The 19,587-nt window shown below is 37.7% G+C and overlaps 1 protein-coding gene across 10 annotated transcripts in view; it reads left to right on the top strand.

The window, feature by feature from the left end:
• BBS9 (Bardet-Biedl syndrome 9) overlaps positions 1 to 19,587 on the top strand; it is a 728,255-nt gene that overhangs the window by 110,238 nt on the left and 598,430 nt on the right. For all 10 annotated transcript variants that reach the window (XR_007132618.1, XR_007132616.1, XR_007132617.1 and 7 more), the window contains 2 exons: positions 1,055 to 1,229; positions 10,412 to 10,496. Coding sequence is in view for 4 of the 10 variants with exons in the window: in XM_047763266.1 (XP_047619222.1) it covers positions 1,055 to 1,229; positions 10,412 to 10,496 (260 nt within the window). In the remaining 6 variants the exon portion in view is untranslated. The remainder of the gene's footprint in view (positions 1 to 1,054; positions 1,230 to 10,411; positions 10,497 to 19,587) is intronic.

Below are 19,587 nucleotides of genomic sequence, written 5' to 3'. Positions count from 1 at the left end.
TAAAACTGGTGCTTCATACATGTCTATAGGTTTGGTCTGCTCTGTTTGACTGATGTCTAAGACATTTGAAAGTATGGGGTTGACATACTATGAAGAAAAGTAGCCTCATGCAGAAGAGTTTATGTTATATTTCTGATTTTGGAAAAAATGGTATCTTGTAAAGTCATGATTTTTTCCTCAGGGGTTGTCTTAAGCTATCTTAAGCTCAGGTTCATGAAAATAAATTTATTTAAATTTATAAACCAGCTATAATGGAAAAAATAAAAATCATTATATAATAAATAAATAAATTTATATACATCTTCTGGAGTTCCTATTGTGGCTCAGCGGTAACAAATCTGACTAGTATCCATGAGGACGTGGAATCGATCCCTGTTCTTGCTCAGTGGGTTAAGGTTCCAGCAGCGTTGCCGTGTAGGTTGTAGATGCAACTCGGATTTGGCGTTGCTGTGGTTATAGTGGAGGCTGGCAGCTGCAGCTCTCATTTGACTCCCAACCTGGAAACTTCCATATGCCATGAGTGCGGCCCTAAAAAGACAAAAAATAAAAATAAAATAATAAAAAATATGGACATCTTCTTAATAATGAAAAAAGTGGGAAATGTATCTGTACTAATATACAGTAATCTGATAACTTCATCAGTTTGCAGTTTAAAATTTATTGTTTTTGTCTTTTTTTTTTTCAGGGCTGCACCCTCAGCATATGGAGGTTCCCAGACTAGGGTTGAATTGGAGCTGTAGCTGCTGGCCTGTACCACAGCCACAGCAACTCCCGATCCAAGCTGTGTCTGTTACCTACACCACAGCTCACAGCAACGCTGGATTCTTAACCCACTGAGCAAGGCCGGTGATCCAACCTGCATCCTGATGGATGCACCACAAAAGGAACTCCCTGCACTTTAAAATTTAAACTGCTCAATTTGCCCTTTGGAGTAAAATTTAACATTGGCATCTTTGTGGGGTGTAGTGATAAAACCATTATGTTTATAATATAATGGTTTTAAAAAATATATTTATATTTGTAAGTCACCTAGTTTCCTTTAATTCTTCTTTAGGTCGTGATTTGATTTGTATCCAGTCTATGGATGGGATGCTGATGGTATTTGAGCAGGAAAGCTATGCTTTTGGAAGATTTCTCCCTGGTTCTCTTTTACCTGGCCCTCTTGCCTACAGTTCCCGTACAGATTCCTTCATCACTGTTTCTTCCTGCAGACAAGTGGAAAGTTATAAGTAAGTTTGGATGTTGAATCTCTGGAATCATGATTTTTTGTGTATATGTTGCTGATAAATTCTTTTCCACAAAGACCTTAAATATTGCAAATAAAAAAGAAGTCATTTCTTTGATGAAATGTAAAGAATATCATTTACATATCATAAAGCATTTGAAAGGCAGTATAGTGCAGAGATTGAGAGGAAGGATTTGGAGAGAAGCAGACTTGGGTTGGAATCCTGATTTTGCTACTCACAGCTGTTTGATGGTTAAACATGTGTCCATATCCTGGCTGTAAAGGGAATAATAACTATTTTGACAATTTAAAAAAATTTTTATTTTTATTTTTAAATGATTCTTATTTTTTCTGCCATCGCTGGTTTACAGTGTTCTGTCAATTTCCTACTGTACAGCATGGTGACCCAGTTACACACACACACACACACACACACACACACACACACACACACACACACACACACATTCCTTTTTCTCACATTATCTTGCTCTATCATAAGTGACTAGACATTGTTCCCAGTGCTATACAGCAGGATCTCATTGCTTATCCATTCCAAAGGCAAAATTCCCAGTCCATCCCACTCCCTCTCGTTGGAAACCACAAATCTGTTCTCCAAGTCCATGATTTTCTTTTCTATGGCAAGGTTCATTTGTGTCAAGTATTAGATTCCAGATATAAGTGATATCATATGGTATTTGTCTTTCTCTTTCTGACTTACTTCACTTAGTATGAGAGCCTCTAGTTGCATCCATGTTGCTGCAAATGGCATTATTTTGTTCTTTTTTATGGACGAGTGGTATTCCATTGCGTATAATCCATTCATCTATCAATGGACATTTAGGTTGTTTCCATGTCTTGGCTATTGTGAATAGTGCTTCAGTGAACATGCAGGCGCGTGTGTCTTTTTCAAAGAAAATTTTGTCTGGATATGTGTCCAAGAGTGGGATTGCTGGGTCATATGTAATTCTATATTTAGTTTTCTGAGTTACCTCCATACTGTTTTCCATAGTGGTTGTACCAATTTACATTCCCACCAACAGTGTAGGAAGGTTCCCTTTTCTCCACACCCTCTCTAGCATTTGTTATTTGTGGACTTATTAATGATGGCCATTCTGACTGGTATGACGTGGTACCTCATAACTTTTTAAAAGGATTAAGTGTATGTCAAGTCCCCCCCCGCAATGAAAATGTTCAATAATTATTATGATTATTCCCTGAATTATGAAAATAAAACACAGTGTAAGTGAAAAAAGCAGGATACAAATACACATACAAAATGATTTTATAACAAAAAAAGAATGTGCATGACATAAGAAGAATACTGGCAAGAAATACTAGTGTTGTTATGAATGTTTTAAAAAGAACAATTTACAAAAATATCAGAATGACCCTATGAAAACAGCTTATTCTTTTTGCTAGAGATTTTTATTGATTCTGGTGCATTGTGTTTGAGAGAAAGCTTTTTCTCCTCTACTAGCTAAATTTCAATAAAAATTATAGTTTTGAGTTTTTGGAGGCTGTGTTTTTTTGTTAGAGGGAGAATGGGGGAAAAAAAGTAGAAATCCATTCTGGGAAAAGAAATAGACTTGGAAAATTATGTCTTCAGTAACTTCATTGTTGTTATCTTACTAATGGCAGCATTTAGAACTTTAATCATCTAAGCAACACTTCATTATAGCTTTCAGTATTATTTTTGGCCACATGATTTTTCCCAAGGCAGGAAGAAAATATAAATTCATCAGGCAACAGCCATAAGTTTTTGTCTTCAAGTTTAAATATTGTGTATATAGCAAGTTAATATAGTTTTGCCTTCATAAATGACAGTCTGCATTTTGAATATTATTGTTTAAGGCATCTAAGATTTAAAACTCTGAAAATAAGCAAATGTTTATGACTAAGCAGAAACTAACGAGTTCCCGTTGTGGTGCAATGGTTAACGAATCTAAGAACCATGAGGTTGTGGGTTCGATCCCTGGCCTTGCTCAGAGGGTTAAGGATCCGGTGTTGCCGTGAGCTATGGTGTAGGTTGCAGACGCGGCTCGGATCCCACGTTGCTGTGGCTCTGGCGTAGGCCCGTGGCTATAGCTCCGATTCGACCCCTAGCCTGGGAACCTCCATATGCCGTGGGAGCGGCCCACGAAATGGCAAAAAGACAAAAAAAAAAAAAAGAAGTTAAACTGATAGAGGTAATGTATCACTATGTCCTATTCCTTCTACAACTCCTGTGGCTCTTGTCCGAAGGAAATGAATGAATTTTGGCATTATTACTGGTAATAAATAAAATATTATAATTATTTTGAGAGGCTGAGAAAAATATCTGTATAAAATTATTTTAAGCGTGACAATATTTAAGCAATATTGAGAAGATCTGCTTTTCAGCTTTCCACTCAGTTCTGTGCCTTAACTCTTGCCAAGTGGTGTGATACTAGCAGTGTAAGTAACATGGGGTCATGATACAAATATTTGAATGTTCTGTGACTTACTCTTTGAAATATGTGAATAGGAATTAATTTAGTAATAACTCAAGGACTGATTGGATGAGGGAATGTGTAGGTTTCCTTAATGTGAAAGTTTAATTTCAAAGAAACTTACATGGTTTTAACTGTGGTAATTCTCCAAGATAACTGATTTATTAAATTCATCTCCATCTGGACTAAAAATTGCATATTTTATTTATTATGTGGACCTCTCATAGTGGTAAAAATGCAAGGGAGATGTGATTATTGTGAATTGATGACCATCCAGAGGGTTTATGACATTAAGTAGTATGTTGTATTTATAGACACATTCAAATTTTATAGACTAAGTGATAAGCCCTGGTGTAATTTAGGATGGGAGTTCTTTGGAGGCTTCATTAAATCTATAATCAGTTAAAATGTAATCAGTTAAAAGAAAAGGCTTTTATGACAAAATTCATTTTCATTTTTTTTTTCTTTTTACAGTTGCACCTGCAGCTTATGGAAGTTCCCAGGCTAGGGGTTGAATCAGAGCTGTAGCTGCTGGCCTATGTTACTGCCACGGTAGCACCAGATTCAGGCCGCATCTGTGACCTATGCTGCGGCTTGTGGCAACGCCAGATCATTAACTGACTGAATGAGTCCAGGGATTGAACACACATCCTCACAGATACTATGTTGGGTTCTTAATCTGCTGAGCCGCAATGGGAACTCCTTCATTTTCATTTTTGAAATTGATGTTTAATTACTTTAAAAACAGATCAGTTATTTCCAAATAGGATAACTAGAGAAGGCTATGAGTTACAAACTTCAGTGTGCGTAAGAATCACCAGAGCATCCTTTTTGGGGTCATTTTTTGGTTGCCCCATGGCATATGGAGCGCCCAGGCCAGGGGTCAGATCAGAACCACTATCGGGACTCAAGCCACAGCTGCAGCAACACCTGGTCCATAACCCACTGTGCTGGGCCAGGGCCGGGGACCGAACTCACATCCTAGTGGCTCCCAAGACTCTGCCGATCCCAGTGAACCACAGCGGGAGCTCCAGAGCATCCTCTTATAAAATGCACATTTGGGAGTTCTCGTGTTGCAGTGGGGTAAGGATCCAGGGTTGTTACTTCTGTGGTTTGGGTCACTGCTTAGGCACAGTTTTGATCCCTGTCCTGGGAATTTCCACAGGCCCCAGGTATGGCCAAAAGTAAATAAATAAAACGCACATTTATAGATTCTCAATTCTCAACCCCTAGATTTTGATTTAGTGTGTTTGGGGAAAAGACTCAGAAATTGTCTTTGCAAATACACACTCCAGGTGATTCTAATTCAAGGACACACTTTGAATGTTGTTTTACTTTTGAAGTGAGAGAATTGTTTGACTTTTTTTTTTTTTTGCCGTGTTTGTGCAAACTTTGGATCATCTTTTGTTCTCTCTCTTTTTTTTCCTTTGATTGTCAGAATTGTTCAGTTAGTAAATCATGACTTTTCTACTTTTTTCCCGGTCTTACTCAGCCCTTGCTTCCCCATTCCCACTGGCATTCATGCCTTTATTTTTTTACTTGGATTTCTAGTTTTCTAACCTCTAATCTAGACATTGAAGGGCCTTTCTTATATCTGTTCTTTTAAAATACCTCTGTAAGCCAGAATACTTTTTGTTGTCCGTTAAAAGAAACACATCTAAACCTTATATGACAGTCAGTGCTCTTTATACTCCAGTCCCATTTTACCTCTGTTAAGTGGACTTTCAGATTTGGAGGGACTTTTTAAAATTAATTGGCTCAGGAGTTCCCGTCATGGTGCAGTGGTTAACGAATCCGACTAGGAACCATGAGGTTGCGGGTTCGGTCCCTGCCCTTGCTCAGTGGGTTAATGATCCGGCGTTGCCGTGAGCTGTGGTGTAGGTTGCAGACGTGGCTCGGATCCCGCGTTGCTGTGGCTCTGGCGTAGGCCGGTGGCTGCAGCTCCGATTGGACCCCTAGCCTGGGAACCTCTATATGCCACGGGAGCGGCCCAAGAAATAGCAACAACAACAACAACAACAAAAAATTAATTGGCTCAAATATCCTCCTTTTTTCACCTATGAGATATATTATTGCCCCAAACACTGATTTTTGCCTAATATTATATATTGCATTTTTGTATTGTGCTAAAATGTCCCAGAGTATGTCTTGCATATCAAGTTCCTGACAGCAGTCCTGTTTGTTGAAGGACTAATTCAGTTCATTGGTTCAGTCATTCATTTAGCAAACACTTTTTTCTCTTTTTAGAACTGCACCCATGACATTTGGAGGTTCCCAGGCTAGAGGTTGATTCAGGAGCTGTAGCCGCCAGCCTATGCCACAGCCATAGCAACACCAGATGCTGCTGGTAGCTGTGTCTATGACCTATACCACAGCTCACAGAAATGCCATATCCGTTAACCCACTGAGCGAGGCCAGGGATTGAACCTGCGTCCTCATGGATGCTAGTCAGATTCCTTTCCGCTGAGCCACAATGGGAACTCCATTTAGCAAGTGTTTTTCAAGAGGCTTCTCTGTGCCACACGCCGTGCAAAGTACTGGAAATGCAAAGTCAGATAAGACCTGTCTCAGGTTCTCCAGTACTATGCCAGCAAGTGGGGGAGGCAGCAAGTCCATCAGCTGTTTCAGTTCATCGTGATACAGGATATAGCAGTGCTGTGCACAGGACACTGAGGAGGCCTAGAGGTGACACCTTTAAATAAGAATTGAGGGGGTTCCTGTCCTGGCTCAGCGGTAGCGAACCTGACTAGTTAGTATCCATGAGGACGTGGGTTCCATCCCTGGCCTTGCTCAGTGGGTTTAGGATCCGGTGTTGCTGTGAGCTGTGGTCGCAGACACGGCTTGGATCCCAAATTGCTGTGGCTGTGACATAGACCAGCAGCTATAGCTATGATTAGACTCCTAGCCTGGGAACCTCCATATGCTGTAGGTGTGGCCCCAAAAAGACAAAAGAAAAAAAAAAGAAAAAGAATTGAATGTAAGGAGGCTACCTGAAAAGTATATTGCCATGAGCTTTATCTTTCTCTCCTCTTTGCTATACACTTTCCTTTGCACTCCTGAGTGGCTTCTAATACATTGCTAAGTAGACAGTAGGCTTTAAATCTACGTTGTAAAATGTGTTTGTTGAATTTAATGGATAATATTTTAAAAAGAAGATTGTGTTCTTCACCAACCTTAGGCTCTTGCCAAACTGAAATATTTGGTGCTGTCTATATATATTCAGTGCTTCTCTCTTTCTCTCTCCTCTTTTACTCATGCTATGCTATGTCTGAAATGCTTTTTCTTCCTTTTCTGCAAATGAAAATTAGGTCTGGAAGACTTCCTGCTCCCCTTTTAGTTCTTGCGTGACCTAGCTGTCAGTAACATCTCCTCCTTCTCAGTTCAGAGTTACTTTTTCACTGCTTTCCATAAGCACTGTGCATGCTTTCACTGATACTGTATTTATTTGTTTTTCTTCTTGACTAGGCTAAATGTTCCTTGATGGCAGGGGTTTTGTATCCCCTGAAGTGCCTAGCATTATACCTTGCTGATAGTAGATATTTAATAAGACCTTAATAAAGGAGTGAAATTTTATGAGGAAAACCTCTATTTTGTTACTGGCATCTTTCAGTGAAAATGATTTTCCCTGTCATAATCAAGAATGTTTTAGTTATAGTTGTAATGAAAATAGTAATGCTCTGTATTGAGACCTTCCAACTCTAGTAGAGTTAACTATCAAAGTTCTCCAAGTTAACTATCGAAGTTTCCAAATTTCTTGGTACTCTTTGGGGTGACAACTATTTTTCATTTGAAAGCAAGTGATCTTGGAGGGTTTACCTTGGTGTTCTGCGACACCTCAATCCATGTTTCAGTTACTTGCTGCTGTTTTAATGATGTGATAGAGAAGAGCACTAAATCATATGGTTGAGTTCGTCACTGGTACTCTGCAGGACCTGTTAAGCTTTTGTGGCTATTGAGTCAAAAAGCACCACTGTTCATCTGAACTTGCTGAATCTGTGGTTAGTGCCTTTCTGTTCTGAAAAACATGTATGACACTCTTGGATGAAATCTTTTTGTATCGGACCTGATTATTCTTTCAGCAGTCTCAGCAAGGGAATTTTATTCTTTAGCTTATATCACTGAACACTTGAGTGGTGAGAAAAAAAATCCAAGTGTTTTCTTATTTCAGAATTTGCAAGTCTGCTTCAAATTGTTCGGTTTTGGAAATAAGTTTCCATGTACATTATTAGACAGAATTAAGAGGATTTAAGGAAGAACCATAAAATAGATTCTATTGTAAGTTTATCATCATCTGAATTTGCTGTCAGTTATGTTTAATAATAAAATACTCTTCTGAGTTGTCTCCAGGAAGAGAATTGGTCTGGATTTAGAAATCGGGAGTCAGTTTTGGCTGTGTCTCTGCCTGCTGTTTTGATGTTAATGAGGCCACTTTAGGGGTTCACTAATGCCTCAGTTGAAATAGTAACTCTCTGTAGTTATATAAGAAGCTTCAAACAGCTCAAAAGCTTTGGATTTTTGCAGCAACCTCATTAATATCCATGTCATCCTCTAGTAGGTTAGTGTCTATGGAAAATGAACTCCCTATGACATTAATTACCTGAGGTTAGATCCATAGCAAGACCACCTCTGGGCTGATGTTCTAGTCACCAGTGCCTACTATTTCTGTTACCGTGAACCAGAAAGAGTAAAACAATCCTATTTGGAGGTTGGAATAGGAGATCTAATTATTTGGCGCTTTTGAAGACTTAAGAATTTTGAAGGTCAGTCTCAGATGGTATGGAGATATTTGTTGGAGCTGCTTATGGAATTTTTTTTTTAGCATGGTTTTACAAGGCTGAGATCTTTAGCCTCCTACCTTTTTTGTCTCATTTCCTGTGACTCCTGCCATGCATCTCTCCTAAACTCCTGCCACGGCCTTTCATCTCTCTTTTACTGCTGCATGCCTTTGCCTGTGCTGTTTGGTTTGATAATTCATTTTACCTCTTTGATAGCATGATGAGTTTTCACTCATTCTATAAAATTTGGCTTCCTCTTCCTGAACTGATAATAAAAACATAAATATTTCCTCCACTCCAATTACCTGTTTCTGCCACCATGTTCCCTCGAATACTATTTGCATACCTTCTATTAGCACAGGGCACATTTGAGTTGCAGTTATTAATTTGAATATAAGTCTCCACAACCACTTTGGAAGGTCCCGATGGATATAGACCATGCAGTAATTTTTCCCCTTTTTAATCCTTGTATAAGATCCCTGCTATATGTTACTGAACAAATGAAATTTATATACATTAAGCTTTCTTATTAACTGTAAGACCAATTTTCATGAATGCATTGAAAAATCTATCTCAAATCATAGTCATTTTGGATCCACTGAAAATTGGAGACTTTTTATATATGAAGTATTCCTGATTGAGATAGGTTGCTGTAAGAGTTGGTATAGGACAATAAGAATACCAGTATATATTTCAGTGCTTATTTAGATATTCCACATTATCTTTAGCCATTCAGATCCCTGATGTTTAACCTATATCTTTCTCTTAGATAATATAAGATGTCTGAATATATCTAATTTTCCTCTTAGTTATCAGAGAGCAATGCAAGAATCAATAGGAGGGAAAGGAATCTATAAGCCTAAAGTTTCTTCATTTTGAATAGGATTATTACTCTAGCAATATAACATAAATTAATGAGAAATAAGAGAATTTAAACTTTTTAGTTTAAATCATTTCTAAATTAAAAGATATTTATAAATTGCTTTTAAGAATGATTTGAGTTAAATATTAATATTGAAATAAACTGTAAAATGCTTATAGAAAGTCATAATGTCCATTATTGAAAAATTATTACATACCAAGTAAGTTACTAGGTGATTTATTTCTATGTATATATAAATCTGTATTTATCTGTCAATCTATCAGTCAGTAATTGGGCATCAAATATATACCAGGTACTGTACTAGGCACTAAATTATTTTAAAATTCTTTTAAACAATGCTTGAATTAAAGATTATTATTCCTACTTTATAGATAGGAAAGATAAGACAGAGTGATTAATTTTCAAAAATTTACTGAACTAGTTAATGATTTAGTTAAATGTAGGTCTTCTGGGGTCCGTAGATTACGTATGAATTATTTCTACTACATCTAGTTGCTTTACATTATTTGTATTTTTTTTTTTAATTTTGTGTTTTGGTCCTAGATCTTTCTTAAGTATTATTATTTGTCATGTAAAATCCTAATGGAAATGCTTTGGTATTAGGCAGAGCTATTTTCCTAATATTGAATTTTGAGATGTGTAGTTATAATTTCTTTGTTTCTTTTTATTTTTATTTTCCTGGAAAACAAAAGAATTTATTGGGAAAGGGTGCCTGGGTGGAGAGCATCAGGGTAAGGGAACTCAGAAGAACTGCTCTGCCACATGGCTTGCAGTCTCTAGTTTTATGGTAATGGTGTTAGTTTCCGGGTCATATCCAGCTGTTCGTAATTTCTTTATCATTACAGTTTTACATACTCTTATGTCATAGTATCATTCAGTAAGTATTCATTACTAAATTTTATAATTTTTAAAATCAAGGAAAAAGTCATTTATAAGGTTTGTAGATTATGTGCATTTTAAAATTTGTTATATTGAGATTATGCATTTTTAAAGTTTAAAACAATTTACACTTTTTAACCATATATTAACTTACAATTATTCCATGTCTTTCAAACAGATACCAAGTACTTGCTTTTGCAACGGATGCAGATAAAAGACAAGAGACTGAACAGCAAAAACTGGGTTCTGGAAAAAGACTAGTTGTAAGGCTTTTTTTAATGTATAAAAATTTTATTAATGTTATATCTAATCACAGATGTTTATTCAGAATAAGAATTCATGGGAAAAAATTAAAATACATGTATTTGAGCCATTTCTCTTTTCTATGTTAAGATTATATCAATGATCAAAGAATTTAATTGGCTGTTATTATTGAGCAATGGAGACATATGTCTAGTCATGGTCATAATATACCAGATTATAGATCTGTACCGCTAGATTATAAATGTCCAGGTGGGGGTCCCTTTTAACTGAAGTGACTATAGACTAACAAAATAAAAAACAGAAAAATTAAAAAATTCCTTTAGGAGTTCCCATCGTGGCGCAGTGGTTAACGAATCCGACTAGGAACCATGAGGTTGCGGGTTCGGTCCCTGGCCTTGCTCAGTGGGTTAATGATCCGGTGTTGCCGTGAGCTGTGGTGTAGGTTGCAGACGCGGCTCGGATCCCGCGTTGCTGTGGCTCTGGCGAAGGCCGGTGGCTACAGCTCTGATTCAACCTCTAGCCTGGGAACCTCCATATGCCGCGGGAGCGGCCCAAGAAATAGCAACAACAACAACAACAACAGCAACAACAACAACAACAAAAATTCCTTTAATAGGCAAAAGACTTGCTACTAGTGAGCAAAAAAGTTGCTACTAGTAAGCAAGATGAAATGTACAAGTAAAAGATGAAAAATCACAGCCTTACAAAGATAATATTAATTCAAAGACAACGGTAGAAGTTTGATAACTTGAAAAGTAGTTTGAAGAAACATTGTGTGAATTTTTTTTTGTCCTTTTAGGGCTGCACCTGCGACATATGGAGGTTCTGAGGCTAGGGATCGAATCGGAGCTGTAGCTGCTGGCCTACACCACAGCCACAGAGGTGCCAGATCTGAGCTTCGTCTGTGACCTACACTGCAGCTCACGGCAATGCTGGATCCTTAACCCACTGAGCAAGGCTAGGTATTGAACCTGCATCCTCATGGATAGTAGTCAGACTTGTTTCTGCTGGGCCACGACAGGAACTCCATTGTTTGAATTTTATAGCTTCTGGTCTTACAGTTAGGTGTTTAATCCACTTTGAGTTTATTTTTGTACATGGTATGATGAAATGTTCTAATCTCATTCTTTTACATGTAGCTGCCAAGATTTCCTAGCATCATTTATCAAAGGGATTGTCTTTTTTCTATTGAATATTCTTGCCTCTTTTGTCATAGATTAATTGGTCAGTGGTGTGTAGGTTTATTTCTGGACTCTCTATTGTGTTCCACTGATCTATGTGTTTTTGTTCCAGTACCATGATGTTTTGATTCTGTTAGCTTTGTAGTACAGTCTGAAGTCAGTCTGTAGTGCAGACTTAATTCCAGCTTTGTTATTTTTTTTTCTTCAAAATTTCTTTGGTAATTCAGTCATTTGTGGTTCCACATAAACTTTAGGATTATTTGTTCTAGTTCTGTGAAAAATGTCATGGATATTTTGATAGAGATTGCATTAAATCTGTAGATTACTTTGGGTAGTAGGGACACTTTGATGTTAAATATTAATTCTTCTAATCTAAGAATATGGGATATTTTTTCATTTCTTTGTATCATTTTCAAGATTCTTCCTCAATGCTTTATTGTTTTCAGAGTATCGGTCTTTAACCTTTTAGTTAAGTTTATTCCTAGGTATTTTATTCTTCTGGATGTGATTTTAAATGGGATTGTTTTCTTATTTTCTCTTCTGACAATTAATTACTAATATTTAGAAAAAAACAGGTTTATATATATTAATCTTGTATCCTACAACTTTACTGAATTCATTTATTAATTCTAATAGTTCTTTGGTGAAGACTTTAGGGTTTTCCATATATAATACCATGTTATATCTGCAAAGAATGATGGTTTTATTCCTTCCTTCATGATTTGTTACTTTTTCCTTGTCTGATTGCTATGGCTAGGACTTCCAATACCATGTTAAACAGAAGTGTGAGAATGGGCATCCTTGAATTTTGCCTGCTTTTAGCAGAAAATCTTTTGGATTTTCACCATTGAGTATGGTGTTAGCTTTGGATTTGTCATTAGTGGCCTTAATTATGTTGAGCTATGCTCCCTCTATACCATATTTGATGAAAGTTTTTATCATGAATAAATGTTGAATCTTGTCAGATGCCTTTTCTGTGTCTATTGAGATGATCATGTGTTTTTTATTCTTCAATTTGTTAAGATAGTGTATCACATTGATTGATTTGCAAATATTGAACCATCTTTGAATCCCTGGAATAAATCCAGCTTGAGCATGGTGTATGATCTTTTTTATATATTGTTGGATTCAGTTTACTGATATTTTGTTGAGGATATTTGTATCTATATTAATCAAAGGTATTAGCCTGTAATTTTCCTTTTTTTGTAGTATTTTTGTCTGGTTTTGGTATCAAGGCAATTATGGGCTCGTGGAACAAATTTGGGAGTACTGTCTTCTTTAATTTTTTGGAATAGTTTGAGAAGAATAGGTAGGAGTTCTTTATATTTTTGGTAGAATTTGCCTTTGAACTCCTGTCTGTTCCTGGACTTTTGTTTTGTGGGAAGTTTTTATTTTATTACAAATTCAATTTCATTACTAGTGATTTGTCTGTGCAGATTGTCTATTTCTTCCTGATTCAGTCTTGGCAGGTTATGTATTTCTAGAAGGTTGTCCATTTCTTCTAGGTTGTCTAGTTTTTTTGGCATCTGTCTGTAGTATTCTTCTATGATTTTTTTTTTTTTTTGGTGTATGTCTCTGTTGCATTGGTTGTTATTTCTCTTCTTTCATTTCATTTGCTTTTTGGGGTCTTTTCTTGGTGAGACTGGCTAAAGCTTTATCAATATTGTTTATCTTTTCAAAAAACCAGTTCTTGGACTTCCCTGGTGGCTCCATATGGATCTGGCATTGTCACTGCTGTGGCTCTGGTTACTGCTGTGGTACGGATTTGATCCCTGGGCCAGGAACTTCTGCATGCCATAGGTACAGCAAAAAACAAACAAAAAAACCCCAGAACAAAAAACCGAAACCAAAGCCAAACCAAACCAAACTTAAACACTTCTAGCTTTCATTGGTCTTCTCTCTTGTTTTTTGGCTCTATTCTATATATTTCCTCTGTGATTTTATTATTTCCTTCCTTATGCTGACTTTAGGCTTTGTTTGTTCTTTTTCTAATTCCTTTAGACAGTAAGTTAGGTTGTTTATTTAAGATTCTTGTTTCCTGAGGTAGGCCTGTATCTATAAACTTCCCTCTTAGAATGATATTGCTGTATCCCATAGATTTTGAAAAGCTGTTTTTCCATTTTCACTTGTCTTGAAAGATTTTCTGATTTCCTCTTTGATTTCTTCAGTGGCTTTTTGGTAGCATGTTGTTTAACGTCCATATGTTTGTGCTTTTTCCATTTTTTTCCCCTGTAATTGGTTTCTAGTTTCATACTCTTGTGTTTAGAAAAAAAATATAATTACTATCATCTTTTTTTTCATTTTTTTATTACTCAAATGAATTTATCACATCTGTAGTTGTATAATGATCATAACAGTCTGATTTCACAGGATTTCCATCCCACAGCCCAAGCACATCCCCCCACCCCCCAAACTGTCTCCTCCGGAGACCATAAGTTTTTTAATGTCTGTGAGTCAGCATCTGTTCTACAAAGAAGTTCTGTCTGTCCTTTTTTCAGATTCCACATGTCAGTGAAAGCATTTGATGTTGGTGTCTCATTGTATGGCTGACTTCACTTAGCATGATAGTTTCTAGGTCCATCCATGTTGCTAAGAATGCTGGTATTTTGTTCTTTTTGATGGCTGAGTAATATTCCATTGTGTATATGTCCCACATCTTCTGGATCCATTCCTCTGTCAATGGACATTTAGGTTGTTTCCATGTCTTGGCTATTGTAAATAGTGCTGCAGTGAACATCGGAGTACATGTGTCTTTGCGAGTCGTGGTTTTTTCTGGATAGATGCCCAGGAGTGGGATTGCTGGATCAAATGGTAGTTCTATGTTTAGTTTTCTGAGGAATCTCTATACTGCTTTCCACAGTGGTTGCACCAATTTACAATCCCACCAACAGTGTACTAGGGTTCCTTTTTCTCCACACCCTCTCCAGCACTTATTGTTTGTAGACTTTTGGATGATGGCCCTTCTGGCTGATGTAAGGTGGTACCTCATCGTGGTTTTGATTTGCATTTCTCTAATAATGAGTGACACTGAACATCTTTTCATGTGTTTCTGGGCCATCTGTATGTCTTCTTTGGAGAACTGTCTGTTTAGATCTTCCACCCATTTTTGGATGGGGTTGTTTGTTTTTTTTTGGTATGGAGCTGCAGAAGTTGTTTATAAATTTTGGAGAGTAATCCCTTGTCAGTCGACTCATTTGCAAAGATTTTCTCCCATTCTGTGGGTTGTCTTTTTGTGTTGTTTAGGGTTTCCTTTGCTGTGCAGAAACTTTGAAGTTTGAGTAGGTCCCATTTGTTTATTTTTCTTTTTATTGTCAATACTCTTAAGAGGTGGATCTAGAAGATGTTGCTATCGTTTATGTCAGAGAGTGTTTGGCCTATGTTTTCCTCTAGGAGTTTGATAGTGTCTGGTCTTATATCTAGGTCTTTAATCCATTTGGAGTATATTTTTGTGTGTGGTGTTAGGGAGTGTTCTAATTTCATTCTTTTCCATGTGGCTGTCCAGTTTTCCCAGCACCACTTATTGAACAAGCTGTCCTTTCTCCATTGTATAGTCTTGCTTCCTTTGTCATGGATGAGTCGGCTGTAAGTGCATGGGTTGAATTCTGGGCTTTCTGTCCTGTTCCACTGATCTATATGTCTGTCTTTGTGCCAGTACCATGCAGTTTTGACGACTGTTGCTTTGTAGTATAGTCTGAAGTGCGGGCGCCTGATTCCTCCAGCTCCATTTTTCTTTTTCAGGATGTCTTTGGCTATTCTGGGTCTTTTGTGCTTCCAAACAAACTTTAAAATATTTTGTTCAAGTTCTGTGAAAAATGTCCTTGGTGACTTGATAGGGATTGCATTGAATCTGTGGATTGCCTTGGGTAGTATAGTCATTTTGATAATATTAACTCTTCCGATCCACGAGCATGGTATATCTTTCATCTATTTGTGTCATCTTTGATTTCTTTCATCAGTGGCTTGTAGTTTTCAGAGTACAGGTCTTTTGTTTCTTTAGGTAGGTTTACTCCTAGGTATTTTATTCTCTTGGATGCGATGGTAAACGGGATTTGTTCCCTAATTTCCTTTTCTGCTCTTTCATTGTTAGTATATAGAAACGCTATCGATTTCTGTGTATTGATTTTGTATCCTGTAACTTTGCCAAATTCGTGGATGAGCTCTAACAGTTTTCTGGTAGAGTCTTTAGGATTCTGTAGGTATAGTATCATGTCATCTTCAAAGAGCGATAGTTTTACTTCTTCCTTTCCAATTTGGATTCCTTTTATTTCTTTTACTTCTCTGATTGCTGTGGCTAGGACTTCCAGAAGTATGTTGAAGAGTAGTGGCGAGAGCGGACATCCTTGTCTTGTTCCTGATCTCAGCGGGAATTCTTTCAGCTTTTCACCATTGAGAATGATGTTTGCTGTGGGTTTGTCGTATATGGCCTTTATCATGTTGAGGTAGGTTCCCGTTATGCCCATGTTCGGAAGGGTTTTTCTCAGAAATGGGTGTTGGATTTTGTCAAAGGCTTTTTCTGTGTCTATTGAGAGGATCATATGGTTTTGATTCTTCAGTTTGTTAATGTGGTGTATCACACTGATGGATTTGCGGATATTGAAGAACCCTTGCATCCCTGGGATAAATCCCACTTGATCATGATGTACAATCCTTTTAATGTATTGTTGGATGCGGTTTGCTAGTGTTTTGTTGAGGATTTTTGCATCGATGTTCATCAGTGATATTGGCCTGTAGTTTTCTTTTTTTGTGGAGTCTTTGTCTGGTTTTGGTACCAGGGTGACGGTGGCCTCATAGAATGAGTTTGGGGATATCCCTTCTTCTGCAATTTTTTGAAATAGTTTCAGAAGGAGAGGTGTTAGGTCTTCTCTAAATGTTTGATAGAATTTGCCTGTGAAGCCATCTGGTCCTGGACTTTTGTTTGTTGGAAGGTTTTTAATCACAGTTTCAATTTCAGTTCTTGTGATGGGTCCATTCGTCTTTTCTATTTCATCTTGGTTTAGTCTTGGAAGATTGTACTTTTCTAAGAATTTGTCCATTTCTTCTAGGTTTTCCATTTTATTGGCATATAGTTGCGTATAGTAGTCTCTTAGGATCCTTTGTATTTCTGTGGTGTCCGTTGTTACTTCTCCTTTTTCATTTCTACTTTTATTGATGTGAGTCCTCTGTCTTTTTTGCTTGATAAGTCTGGCTAGGGGTTGATCAATTTTGTTGATCTTTTCAAAGAACCAGCTTTTCGTTTCATTGATCTTTTCTGTGGTTTTCCTTGTTTCTATTTCATTGATTTCTGCTCTGATCTTTATGATTTCTTTCCTTCCACTCCCTTTAGGTCTTGTCTATTCTTCTCTCTCGAGCTGCTTTAGATGTCAAGTTAGCTTGTTTATTTGGGCTTTTTCTTGTTTCCTGAGGTGGGCTTGTGTTGCTATAAACTTTCCTCTTAGCACGGGTTTTGCTGCATCCCATAGGTTTTGGAGTGTCGTATCTTCGTTGTCATTTGCTGCCAGGTATTTTTTAATTTCCTCTTTGATTTCTTCAGTGATCCATTGGTTGTTTAGTGGCATGTTGTTGAGTCTCCACGTGTTTGTGTTTTTTGCAGTTTTTTTCTTGTTGTTGATTTCCAGTCGTATAGCGTTGTGGTCGGAAAAGAAGCTTGGTATGATTTCAATTTTCTTAAAGTTACTGAGGTTGGATTTGTAGCCCAGGATATGGTGAATCTTGGAGAATGTTCCATGTGCACTTGAGAAGAATGTGTATTCTGTTGCTTTTGGAGGAAATGTCCTATAAATATCTATTAAGTCCCTCTGGTTTAATGCTTCCTTCAGGGCCTGTGTTTCCTTATTGATTTTCTGTCGGGTTGATCTGTCCATTGCTGTAAGTGGGGTATTAAAGTCCCCCACTATGATTGTGTTATTGTCAATTTCTCCCTTTAAGGTTGATAGCAGTTGCCTTATATATGGTGGTGAACCTGTGTTGGGTGCGTAGATATTTAAAATTGTTATAACATCTTCTTGGATTGATCATTATGTAATGTCCTTCTTTGTCCCTGAAAATATTCTTCATTTTAAAGTCTATTTTGTCTGATATGAGTATTGCTACTCCAGCTTTCTTTTGATCCCCGTTTGCATGAAATATTTTCTTCCATCCTCTCACTTTCAATTTGTATGTGTCCTTAGAAGTGAAGTGGGTCTCTTGAAGACAGCATATGTATGGGTCTTGTTTTTGTATCCATTCAGCCAGTCTCTGTCTTTTGGTTGGGGCATTTAGTCCATTGACATTTAAGGTAATTATTGCTATGTATGTTCTTATTGCCATTTTATTAATTACTTTGGATTTGTTTTTGCTGCTCTTTTTCGTTTCCTTCTTCTCTTGTTCTTTTCTGCCTATAGAAGTTCCTTTAGTATTTGTTGTAAGGCTGGTTCAGTGCTGCTGAATTCTCTCAGCTTTTGCTTATCTGAGAAGGTTTTGATTTCTCCTTCAAATCTGAATGAGAGCCTTGCTGGGTAGAGTAATCTTGGTTGGAGTTTTTTTCCTTTCATCACGTTGAGTATATCATGCCACTCCCTTCTGGCCTGCAGAGTTTCTGTTGAGAAATCTGCCGATAGCCTTATCGGGGTTCCCTTGTATGTTATTTGTTTCTTTTCCCTAGCTGCTTTCAAGATTTTCTCTTTGTCTTTAATTTTGGTCAGTTTGATTAGTATGTGTCTTGGGGTGTTCCTCCTTGGGTTTATTTTGTATGGTACTCGTTGTGCTTCCTGGATTTGAGTGAGGGATTCCTTCCTCATGTTAGGGAAGTTTTCGGCTATTATCTCTTGGAATATTTTTTCTGTCCCCTTCTCTCTCTCTTCTCCTTCTGGCACCCCTATAATATGGATGTTGTTGTGTTTCACGTTGTTCTAGAGTTCTCTAAGACTCTTTTCATTTGTTTTCAATCTTTTTTCTATTTTCTGTTCTGCATCCGTAATTTCCACTAATCTGTCCTCCACCTCACTTATTCGTTCTTCTGCCTCCTGTATTCTGCTGTTAGCTGCTTCTAGTGAATTTTTTATTTCAGTGATTGTAGTTTGCATCTCTTCTTGTTTCAGTTTTATATCTTGTATGTCTTTGCTCAGTGTTTCCTGTAAATTATCCATCTTTGCCTCCAGTTTATTTCCAATGTCTTGCATCATCTTTAGCATCATCAGTCTAACGTCTTTTTCCTGGAGGCTGAGAATCTCCTCATGGCTTAGCTGTTTTTCTGGGGTTTTTTCTTTCTCCCTCATCTGAGTTATAGTCCTCTGCCTTTTCACTTTTATAGGTTTTTGGTGTGGTGACCTTCTTACAGATAATAGAGTTGTAGCCTCTCTTACTTCTGGTGTCTGCCCCCCTTGTGGCTGAAGTCACTATGGGGGCTTGGTGTAGGCTTCCTGATGGGAGGGGCTGATGGCTGCCCACTGGTAGGTGGAGCTGATTCTAATCCCTTTGGTGGGTGGAGCTTAGTCTCTGGATGGGATTAGAGGCAGCTATGTGCCTAAGGGGTCTTTAGGTAGCCTGTTTACTGAGGGGTGGGGCTGTGATCCCATTTGGGTTGTTGTTTGCCCTGGGGCTTCTCAGCAGCTGGCTGACAGGTGGGGCCAGATTTTCCCAAAATGGCCACCTCCAGAGAAAGGCACTGCTGCTGAATATTCCCGAGAGTTTTGCCTTCAATGTCCTTCCTTCACAACAAGCCACATTCACCCCTGTTTTCCCAGGATGTCCTCCAAGAACTGCAGTCAGATTTGACCCAGATTCCCTTGGAGACTTTGCTTTGCCCTGGGACTCAGTGCACGTGAAAGTCAGTGTGCACCTTTTAAGAATGGTGTCTCCGTTTCTCCCAGTCCCGTGGAGCTCTTGAGCACAAGCCCCACTGGCCTTCAATGCCAGATGCTCCAGGGCTCTT

The sequence above is a fragment of the Phacochoerus africanus genome, chromosome 16 (genome assembly GCF_016906955.1).
Source record: "Phacochoerus africanus isolate WHEZ1 chromosome 16, ROS_Pafr_v1, whole genome shotgun sequence".
NCBI lineage: Eukaryota > Metazoa > Chordata > Mammalia > Artiodactyla > Suidae > Phacochoerus > Phacochoerus africanus.
The sequence above is the reverse complement of the archived record's forward strand: the minus strand, read 5'-3'. Positions and strand labels throughout refer to the sequence as shown.